Source organism: Panthera leo, chromosome D3 (genome assembly GCF_018350215.1).
Source record: "Panthera leo isolate Ple1 chromosome D3, P.leo_Ple1_pat1.1, whole genome shotgun sequence".
Classification (NCBI taxonomy): Eukaryota; Metazoa; Chordata; class Mammalia; order Carnivora; family Felidae; genus Panthera; species Panthera leo.
In genome coordinates, this window is record NC_056690.1 from 36531891 (window position 1) to 36543978 (window position 12088).

At 40.6% G+C, this 12088-nt stretch overlaps 1 protein-coding gene across 2 annotated transcripts in view; it reads right to left on the reverse strand.

Moving 5' to 3' along the window:
- The window catches only part of PTPRM (protein tyrosine phosphatase receptor type M), a 789396-nt gene that overhangs the window by 406528 nt on the left and 370780 nt on the right, over window positions 1–12088 (reverse strand). For both annotated transcript variants that reach the window (XM_042910577.1, XM_042910576.1), the window contains exons 6-7: window positions 11295–11469; window positions 5145–5438 (exon numbers count right to left, since the gene is read on the reverse strand). In XM_042910577.1, the coding sequence (XP_042766511.1) occupies window positions 5145–5438; window positions 11295–11469 (469 nt within the window). The remainder of the gene's footprint in view (window positions 1–5144; window positions 5439–11294; window positions 11470–12088) is intronic.

Consider the following 12088-nt stretch of genomic DNA (forward strand, 5'->3'; position numbering starts at 1 on the left):
TCATTCTTTTTTCCAGATGCTCCGTTATGTTAATTCTAAAGAACATATTTCGGTTCAGCTTGTTTTTGCTTTTGCTTTTTTCCCACTCTTACCAATCTTAATTGTTTAGGTCATTAGTTTACCACCATCCTTCTTTAACTCCTGGGGCCAGCTATCAGCAAGTCACTCAGCCACAGTTAAACAATAACCAGGATACATAAAATCAAGATCCCAAAATAAAACATAAAAAGTCCACTGTGAAAATTAATCTAACAGCATCTCCCATTTCTCTTTTTCAAGGAGCTACCAATTAATGGCTTGTGGGATCTAGCTGTACATAATTATAAGAATACAACATATAGTAGAAAACACAAACTAAATTATATTTTGCTTAACTGGATATACTGAAGTAATTTCAATTCTCCGAGGTTACCCAACTATAGCTGAACAGCAAAATTGGAAGATACGTGGGTATGTGTATAAATCTTGAAACTTGCTCCTTATCGTAATCATTTTTTTAAAAAATACCCTACACTGCATAAGCAGAATATATTTATCATTTGTAAAATACCTTTACAGATAAGATCTAACCTGATTTTCATAAACACCTCTGATACAGTCAGAGCAGGTGTCATGGCCCTTATTTAAAGATAAGGAGACAGAACCAGAGAAGCTAAGTGATTTGATCGAGGTCACACGCACAGAGCCTGTGCATATATTTGAAAATAATTCTGAGAAACACAAGGAGCAAGAGCTCTAGAAGTGTGCTACAATTCTTGAACGAAATCTGACCAGGTAACAAGATTGTGTCTACTAGCCACACATGAAAATCAATTCCATCATCCAGAGAAGGACAATAAATACTGATTTTGCCGTTTTAATGCAAGAAGTCAAATACATTTTCATGGGTGTCACCAAAACACGACAGGACAGGTCTCAGTGGTGTGGCACAGAAATGAAAACCGAAAACTTCTCCAAAAGAAACAGATTTCATAGAAGAAATGAGAGAAATGACGTTTGTCATGAATGCAGTGCTCTAAGGCTGAGAATTCTATGAGCCCGTTATATAAAACGGGTCCTCAGATTTTCAATTCACCAGATAAGTAATTATTTGTAAAACATCCAGGGCAACAAAATCAGGTTGTTAACATCTAATTATTTTGATTGGAAATGTTTAAAGACTTTTATTTTAAATGGCAGTTGACTTTTATTGACCATTTGCTATATGTAAGGTTCTACTCTAGACACCTAAGACACATTAGCTCGTGAAGGCCTCATGGCCATACTACAAGATATATATTTAAAAAAATTTTTTAATGTTTATGTATTTTTTGAGAGAGAGAGACTGAGAGTGAGCAGGGGAGGGGCAGAGAGACAGGGATACACAGAATCAGAAGCTGTCAGCACAGAGCCTGATGCGGGGCTCGAACTTACAGGCTGTGAGATCATGACCTGAGCTGAAGTCGGACGCTTAACCGACTGAGCCACCCAGGCACCCCCAAGATATATATTTTTATTATCATCCCCATTTGATGGATAAGGCAGTGGAAGTCCACAGAAGGTAAGCAGTTTTCCCACGGTCACATGTACAGCTCCAGGCAGAGCCAGAACTCAAACCCTGGCAGCCTGGTCCCAGAGCCTCCATTTTCGACTGCTAACTATGGCTTGAGTAACTTCCAGCATTATTATTTCATAAAAAGGATATTTTAACACAAAAACCAGGTGCTGTATCTCAAAATAAGAGTCATCTCTTCAAATTTAATTTACTTAGCAGTGCTAAAAATGCAGTATTTTCCCCCTTTGAGCTTAGATTTTTGTAAATGTCATCACAGACCTCCACTAGTCTGCAGAACAGGACTTGACAAGCATGAGAAGGGAATATCTGGACACAGATAAAATAAAAGTGAAAGTCAAAGACTTTCAGGGTAAAAACATACGATGGACCATCTCATTAGAAAGAGAACAATGCAAGAATCACAGAATCCCCGTGTTGAAGAGATCTGCAGGGTCAACCAGTTCAATCCTTTTCTGAATACAGAAATCACCTTCTACAATGTCAGGTTCTGCTTGAAGGGATCAGCCATTGCAAACTCACCATTCATGATTCAGTTCTTGTCAAATTTGCACAGGCCCTCTGTTCTTCTCCACCACCTTTCTAAATTCTTTCCATCATTCCTCATTGGTAGAGCAAGGTTCCAGAAACTTTCCTAACCTGGGTGCTATCCCTGGAGTACAGTCCATTTCGTGCGCTCTTGCTTAAAACTCAGGGATCAGAAATAAGTGTGATAATTACAGTGAGGCAACCTAGCACCGGTACGTTAAGATTATCACCTCCTTCAACATGGGTGTTTGGCTTTCTTAATGCAACCTAAAATTATAGTAGGTTTTGTTTTGTTTTGTTTTGTTTTGTTTTGTTTTGTTTTGTTTTTGGTGGGGGATAGGGCTGAGGAAATAGCATTATAGAGTGGTATGGGTCATATTATGGATTCCCACACATTTCAACCAAATCCTCAATCTCTTTTTTGTATATTCTGCTACTAAATTTTATTACTCTAATTCTACAGTAGTACTGTTGGGATTTAAACCATACAGGATGAAATGTGCAACTATTCCTGCCACACATCACCCTATCAGATTCATTCGGTGTTCATGTTCAAGCCCGGCCACGGACATTTTCCATCTACTTGGCGGCACGCTTAAAGCCTCCCCACCCCACCCCCGCTTATAAGCTCCATGACTCGCTCCTTGGGAGCCCCAAACGCCCACAAACCATCCGAGTGACAGTCTGGGACCGTACCACACTTTTCAGTCTATAGTCTGCAGCACCTGTATCCTGCCTTGTAACTCAGCCCTGCCTTCCACGACATCCCACTACTTATGAGCCACGGCCACCAGCCTCTTCTTCCCATTTTCTCAAAAGCCTCAGGTCAAGAAAGGGTGAACTTGTATTTCTTCATACAGTAAAGAGAAATTGGACTTCACTTTCCTCGCCCACCTATCATGCCTCCCCCTCTCATTTCTAGCTTTGATTCTCTGACCTAACATACTTCTATTTCCCAAGACCGACTTGTCCAACTGCAGGTCTTTCAACCATGTTCAACACCAGCACATGACACTGACAGAGTAGTTCAACCGGAGGTTGCAAACAGTAAGATGAAAAAGCATGCTTTCTCATCAGGCTTCCTTGCTTAAGTGAGGTTTAAAACCTTTTAAGGCAGAGTGTTGGCGTGCACATATCAATTCAAAATTGGTTTTAATCTCTTCAAAAGGACTGACAAGGTGTTCTAAAAGGCACGCCGTCTCTTTGAGAGTTACACGTGTACACATCAGGCAGCAGTAAAAAAAAAAAAAATACAAGCATTATATTCAGGGGAAATGTACAGAACAATTGTGTCAATAGCTGAAACAGGCAGAAAACCAAGAGAAAAGACGAAATCTGGAAGGAAGAACAGGACTGGAAACATTACGTAGGCGGGGTTGTCAGTGACGAGAATGGAACAGATGGTATCATCTCTCGGTCTAGACAATGGAATTCTACCCTTTTTTTGGACAGAGAGGGAGACTATATATTGCCATGCTCAAAATAGGATTTCTTAAAATCACACTGAGGTGAAATCATACTAAACGTACTGCGAATGGAGCATGCTTGGAGGGGAGCGGGTCCTTGTGGGCTCCCATCTCCCCACCCGTAAAAGGGGGTGACAGTATCTGCCCTGGAGACTTCACAAGGCAGTTATCAAATCAATAACAGATCTGAGAGCAATGCCTCTACTGCGAAATGATATAGACAGTGTTATACATAGCCACTGGTTGCGATGATAAGACAATACAAGAAATTGTTTCACAAAAAAAAGAAGGGCAGTTTTATTCAACTAAGGAGACGCCATCATTTGGAGAAGTGAGGAAGAGAATGGGTTTTCAAACTCCTTTCTCCTTGGAGCCATCAGCCAGGGCTGTGTGAAGGGCCCGTCCAGAACTGCTGTTTACTCCAGAGACCCTGCATGGCAGGTGGCTTGAGCACCCGGTGGGGGACACTCAGTTGGCTAGAACAGGCCCATCATGTATCCCTGGGGAGGGCGGGGGGAAGTAGCTGTTCCCTTTTCTAATGAAATTTTAAAAAACCACAACAACAACACAAATACAGAATTCTTCCATAAAGTTTTGAACTTGTGGAAACAGTACCCACGCCACAGTATAAAGAAAAAATACTGAAACATCTACACCTGTTCAGATTTAATCATTTCTCCCACCAGCCAGGGTCAGACTGTGCTCTGAGTACCTTCAAAAGTTAAAAAAAGAAACGAAACATACTGATGTGTCTACTTAAAGACTGTTATCTGAGGACTCAATTAATTCCATAAAAATTTATTGCATTTCCTCACCACAACCCACAGTTCAATATAGGGATTCTTCATCTAAATGAGGAAAGAACACTTGAGTATCCCCATGTATTATTTCTCTCCCCTTCCCTGGCAGAAAGTAGCCATACAGAAAGCACTACACCTTCTCACGGGAGCTTTCTTCAGGTTTTGATTTTTCTAAGACTCTACATCTCTCCCTCCATCAACCCCACTTTAGTTTAGCTGTAGAACGGGCTCGGCGCAGTCAATTACAACTTTATAATCTAAACTTGAAGAGTGCACGCAGCCCACAAATCACCCTTGCTTAGTTTACAGATGGGCCCCGTGTCATTGGCAAGCAGCCCCTCCATTAAATATCCATCAATAAAAACACAGCTTTAAAGCTATCACTAAGATGGAATCTATTATTCCGGTGCCCCTCCAGGCTAAAAGCGCATTAACTGTAAACATAAAACAAGGGGACCAGGGTGAGACGATGTGACCTGTGAGCAGACATCATCAAAGCAGACAGTTTACGTCAACCTTAGGGAGAATGCCTATACAAACTAGATGATACTCACAGGAAGGTGTAAATAAAAAAAAAAAAATAGGGAAAAGGAAAGAAAGGAGGTGAAGGCTGCCTGGAAATACCAAGCCTTGAGGTCCCAAAGTCCTGTTGGGTTACTGTTCCCGGGCAAAGGGAATTATTTGTTCCTGCGGAGGATGCCGACAGAGCTGGGGAGCAGGTTAATACCTGATAAACACCGTGCTGTAGGTCAATGCCAGAAAGGCAGTAACAAGGAGTCCCAGGTCTCCCTTACTCACCGGCACACTTTGTTCTTGTCCGGAGAGCTGGCCCAGGAGACCCAGTGCCGCCCTCCCCGGGTCTGGTGAGCAGCACGCTGATCTCATACTCGGTATCCGGGTCCAGGTGCCCGATTTTGTAACTCGTGGAATCCACTGGCTGCCGGTCGTTCCAGCTCCCACTTGCTGTGCAGTATTCCACCTCTCGGGCAACAATGGGCCCGTCCCCATTGATGGAGTTGGCATTGAGTTGGATCCACAGGTAGGTTGCCCCCACGGAGGCGAGCTGGGGAGGAGCGATGGGAACAGGTGGTTCTGAAAGGCAAACCACAGAGCTATCTTTCAGACACTTGGCTCTTCAGTTTTAAAAGAGCTAAATGTGTGCGGCGCCTGGGCGGCTCAGTCACTTGAGCCCGTGACTCTTGGTTTCGGCTCAGATCATGACCTCACCCTTTGTAAGATGCAGCCCCCTGTCGAGCTCTGCACTGACAGCGTGGAACCTGCTTGGGATTCTCTCTCTCCCTGTCCTCTGTCCCTCCCCCGCTTGCTCTCTCTCTCACTCAAAATAAATAAGCTTAAGAAAACTTTAAATAGCTAAACGTGCATCAAGTATTAACATCAGAAGCCATGAATACTTCGGGAGTGAACTGATGAGAATAGTTTGGTTTAGGTTATTTTTAAGAAGTGTGCTGGTGCAGCTTTTCATAATGTTCAAATTTGTGAAGTAAACCATCTTTAAAACCTAAGATAGCTCAAGGAGGTATACCCCCAGGTTGTTTTAGGACACAACTCATTTTTCTCATACACCTACAAAGGTGCCAAAGGATTTTTTCCCCACTAAAAGTAACTTGCTAAAAAGCTCTCTCAGTGGTAGTACTTAAGCTCCATGAGGCACTCTACTGCCAACTTCCTTACTGAGAATGTCTTTGAAATCATCAAAGGTGCCAGTTATCTAGAATATTAAATTCAGTTTCCCTATATTTATATCCCAAAGATATCATCAGTTTGAAAACACGGCCGAAATTATAGTTTATCTCGGCATAAATGCATTTCCAGGGTGACCTGTTTCCCAAAAATCCATCACAATGGACTCATTCAGCCACAGGAGGAGTAAGAAGTCTGGGCAACAAAGCCTGCCTGCCACTGCTGCTGTTCAAGGAACCTTCAGGAATGAGTCTGATTCAAGCAGAGAGTAGAAAGAAAAGCTCTAAGGCAAAGTGCAAGCTGTGCTCAATTTGGTAAAATTCTAGGCAATCAATAGTTAATACTCTTTAAAGCCAAAAAAAATCTCGTTCATTCTTTAAAATCTGAGATGGACTCTTTCTAGATCATTGTCTGAAAAGGGAGAAGTAGGTAAAAATTTTTTTTAATAGTATTCTGAGTTTATTAGTGAGGTGCCGGTTGAGCGGCTTGCCAGGCACCAAATGAAGGCAGCCTGTGTGCCCAATGTCACTGGAAGTGGTGCCACACATGATACTGAGAAAGGAGGTAATGTACAAAATAATGTATTTCTATCTTAGTGAATCTCTATCCAAGAAGAAATGTAAGATCTAATTTTGTTTTCACGAATGTTTCCACAGGTGGTTTGTGCGTGTGTGTGTGTGTGTGTGTGTGTGAGTGTGTGTATTTCAACTCCTCATTTAGCTCATGAGTGCACAAAAAATAAAGTCTGCTATATTCCACTACTGGCTTATGCTAGCTTGCATGATGCAAATTCTGTCATCTCCAACAGCAGACACAGCCAATTGACCATGATCGTATTTCCTGCTGAAAGGGATCTCAGGGCAGCCAGGACCACCTGACCTTGGCCCTTGAGATGACACCTGGTAGATGCCTAAACTAATCTAATATAAACAGCAACATCAGTTCTCTTTGGTGGATGGAGTGTGATGAGTCATATCGACTTTCTAAAATAGCTGGGAAATCTCATTACACCGAGTCAAAATAGACACTAAAGGATGAATCGTATTTGGAGGACTATAAAGTTCATGTAAACTTACTAAACTATGTTCCTATTGTTCATAAACTACAACTTTGTGCTAGCTCTTCATTTCTTTAAACAGTTCTTACTCAACTCATCGTGATTTAACATCAATTTATATCATTAGGCGATTCCTTGAACCGAGACATGAAATGGGCCTTTTATAGTATATCCTAAGGCAGTGATGTAGCCAGGCTGAAAGAGCAGTTAATTACTTTGAAGTCACAAATGCTAGCAAGGGTTGCTGAGCTGCCGTTCAAACTACAACTCAGGGGCAAGGCCACGAAGGTTAGTTGAGCACACCCATTCATTTAGGATATTGTTACTAGTGTCCTAAAATAGACAAAACTTTAGTGCTTGTTTGACCTGAGAGTATTTTCTCTATTAATTCCCCATGAAGAAAAGTACCAAATATGTGAAATCAAATGAAAGATTCAACTAGAACCTGCAAACAATTGCAACAGACATCCCAAAATACTTGTGGGTTTGCTGGAAGAATCAGTCCCAGAATAAGTCAATATATAAATTTTGAATACATTTTCCCAAAGGGAAGGAAGGAAGGAAAGGAGAAAGGGAGGGAGGGAGGAAGGAATTCAATCTATACCAAGTGATAAAAAGCAATTTAAAATACGTGACCAATTGACAGTGAAAATTATGATCAAAAGAGTTGAGCCTTGACGAACACAGTGTGAACTGCATAAGCCCACTTATATGCGGATTTTTTCCAGTCCTGTAAATGTATTTTCTCTTCCTTGTGACTTTCTTAATAACATTTTCTTTTCTCTAGGTTACTTTATTGTAAGAATACAGATGTAATACATATACGAAATGTGTGTTACTTGACTGTTTATGTTATGGGTAAGGCTTCCAGTCAACAACAGGCTATTGGTGAAGTTTCTGGGAAGTCAAAATTATATGTAGATTTTCAACTATGCAGGGGTCCGTGCCTCTAACTCTTGATTGTTCAAGGGTCAACTGTAATTCCGAACCAAGCCAGCAATGAAAGAATTTATGCACATACAGATACATAAACATACAGCTAATAGATACGCATGTGAATCCCTAATATATCCCTCACATAATTAAATAATATTGATATAGATGCATACACACAAATTATGGAGACTCTATTAAATATTTCTTTTTCATGTTCCAGATTTCAAAAGCAGTGGCAGGCATGAATAAGATAGGAAAGAAGATAAAAAATGACTTGGGTTTCATTTGGGGGATTGGTGCCAAATCAGCGCATGATCTCAAGAAAGTTACAAACTCAAAAAAAATTAAGAGAGAGAAAGAGAGACAGAGAGAGAGAGAGAGAAGAAAAGAAAGAAAGAAAGAAAGAAAGAAAGAAAGAAAGAAAGAAAGAAAGAAAGAAAGAAAGTTAGTTACGAACTCTATGGACTTTAGTTTTTCCCATTTTTAGGAAATCACTACTCCAAATATCACATGCATATAAAAAAGTTAAATTATATACTGGTGGCCTAAAAATGTCATTGCATTATTTCAAAGTAATTATCTCAAGTGAATACTTTATTACGTGTAACATGCTAGTAAAATTCAGCATGTTATCTCATTAAAAAATAAAATATATGAAAAATATGGCTGTAAAATTATAAATGGATATAAATGGAGGGGCAACTAGGTGGCTCAATTGGGTAAAAGCGTCCAGCTCTTGATTAGTCTTGATTTCAGCTCAGGTCATGATCTCATGGTTCATGGGACTGAGCCCTGTGTTGGGCTCTGTGCTGACAGTGCAGAGGCTGCTTAGGATTCTCTCTCTCCCTCTCTCTCTGCCCCTACCCCACTCATGTGCGCTCTCTCGCTCTCTCTTTCTCTCTCAAAATAGAAAAATAAACATTTAAAAAATTACAAATGGAGGAAAAGTCAATTTCAGATTTGAGCCACAACTGCAAGCCAATAATCCCTGGCTTTGACTATGTGCAGAGATAGAAAGAGGTGCCTGGACATTTTTATCACAATGGGCCAAGCTACCGCTCCTCGTCCTGACAGGAAAACGTGCTGCATCAATATGAATAAGAACCCATTCATTTTTTGTGGTCATGTTTGCTATGGAAGACTAGAAATTTATGATTTACTTATGCCACCAAACAAATGAACTTTTCCACAGGGGCAATTTTTAGCGAGGTTACTAGATTTATGTTATACTGTTGATAAAGCAGATGCCTCAAGAACATGGCTGGTCATAGTGCAACGCTGCAGCAACTGTCAGTAAGAAAACGGAACATAGTCACGAAGAGCTAAGCCCACATGAACATTAAGTAATAATAATGATGATAAAGAGCTCAGCCATGGAACACTGAGGCTGCTGCTTTACTGGATTTGTTGGTAAATGGTGTCCATTTCTACATTGTGACCCCTCGCTTCTCAAAGAGCCTTCTACAAAGTAGGGTGTGCATTACTCTGAAGACTTTGTTTTCTTACAGCTATTAAGCCTAAACTCAGGGTCGCCTGGGTGACTCGGTTGGTTAAATGTCTGACTTTGGCTCAGGTCACGATCTCATGGTTTGTGATTTCAAGCCCCGCATCGGGCTCTCTGTTGTCAGAGCAGAGCCTGGAGCCTGCTTTGAGTCCGGTCTTCCTCTCTCTCTGCCCTTCCCCCACTCGTGCTCTCTCCCTCTCTCTTTCTCTCCCCAAAATAAATAGACATTCAAATAAATAAATAAATAAAATAAACTTAAACTCAAATACTAGCCAGACCAGCCAAAGTTTCACCATAAACCAAAATTCGTAAGAATCTGACATGGCAAAATATATTAGTGGAGTAGATATTTCAATGCGCAGAACATTAGTCGTTGCTGCAGATTAATACTGCCTGGGGGGAGCCTCACCAATAAACATTTCTCTCATAAGCCAGGAGTGACTAATATTGGCAGCAGTGATTTCACAACGGAAGCATATGCCAAAATCACGTACAGATTTTATAACAGAGGCTATGTCCCCGGAGATTTTCATTCACTATGGGTGTGGTGGGGCGGGGGGAGAATAGCTGGGCAGACATTTATAGGTTTTAAAATTCAGAAAGGTGGTAATGACAAGCATCTCTAAACATGCATCACTGACATACAGGAGCAGAGGGTAAGAATCACCTTGCCCTCCTCCTCCTCCCCGTCAAGGCCCTAACTGGTGCTGGCTTCTCACTATGTACCTGTTCTAAGTGCCATTCATATGCTTTTTGCACTTGACCTTCCCTAATCGCCATATGATGCAGGTGACATTATTGATGTCTATTTTATACATGAGGCAACAGAAACACAGAGAGGGTAAGCCACTGGCCCATGCCCGCATAGCTAGTTCTGGGGTTTGAACCCTATAGTCTTTAAAACCGCTTGCACAGAGAAATTTGCTGATAAAAAGTACTAACCCATCCAAAAGAGATCAGTTTTATGTTTCCTATTTAACAAATGCAGGGGAAAAAATTTCAAAAGCGGGCATCATTCTGTTCTCCTAGGACAAAACAGCAATGGCCAGCCAGAAATTATCTAAAAATGCCTTGTAGTACCTCTAGAACTCCAAATTATTCTGTCTGAGACCAAGAACGGCCCCAGCAACTTTAATATCATAAACCCCCCAGCCCACGAAAAAAAGCATTAGACCAGCAGAAGAAACTTATTTCCCCTCTTTTCCCCCCCTCAGACTGCCCTTTCCTGAATATAATGACTCAATTTTTCAGTCACGCAAAATATAGTAATGGAACATAACTGCAACATTATGAATGTTAACTCAGTATTATCAATATGGCTTGTGTGATATGACTGAGCATTTTTATACTGGCATTGCTTCATTTTATTAACCACCCTGCTATCATAAACACGCTGGCTGGTGAATATTTGCATTTTAAGTGATTTTCTATCAGTAAAAAAAATTTCATTCCTTAAAAAAAAATTTATAGGTTGTAATCTCTGTATACAGAGTCGGCAGAAGAACTTGCCAAGAGCACAGTCGCTGCTTTGTATGCAACTAAACCAACATAAATAAAATGCATTTTTCAAAAATATTGTGCACGTGCAAAATTTGTACTTAAAATGTAATCCATCAATGTAACCTGTCACCAAGCTACTGTTTGGAAACAGACAAGGAGAAGTTTGAGCTTTAAACAAATAATGAACTCACAACCATCTGACATGTATATTTTAATAGACTATTCAGGGATATAAAAAGATGTTAAATACCTTTAACTACCAATTCTGCGTAGTTTGATATTCCAACACCTCCTTCGGTGCGAATCATGCAGCGATACTTTCCAGCGTCCCGTTTTGTTGTATTCACGACATTAAATGAAGCTATGAATCGCCGGGAACTAGTCACCTTTATTTCCTTGAGAGGAGCATCTCGTACATCGATGCCCTGTATAATTGGGGGAGGGGGGAAAAAAAGAAACAATATCAGCTGTCATATGGAGACACGAAGACACCTGATAGCATATTATCCATGTTATCTCCATGTGGATCTTGGTTTCGTTGTTTATTACCCAGGGGCCCTAGTTCCAGGAAAACAGCTGGCCAGGCAACTGAAATTCTGCCATGGTCAACACTTTTGAGATTGAGGGATGCAAAATGAAGTGTGCAGAGATGTCTTACATTTGCCCCTTCAAGATATTAATTATGTTGAATGAAGTCACCAGGAGGAGAAAAAAAATGCATATGGAAAAATTCTTTGTTTCACTCCCAAACGATCACCACTTGGACTTTGCATAACACTTTATCCTATGTTTTTATGCTTGGCTAGAAAATGAAATTAATTCACACACCACCCTATTGCTGACCTCATTTTATACACGAACAAATAAACAATTTATTAAGAAGGACATTAAAAACATAAGTAGGTATTAGCATATTGCTTACCGAACAGGTCTGATGGACTATTCTAAGCTTTCTTATGTTCTTCAAGGACATACAAAAACCAAATACATGCTTAATATTACCTGAGTGCTACAAGACAAGCTTCTCCCTTTATCCCATAGTCT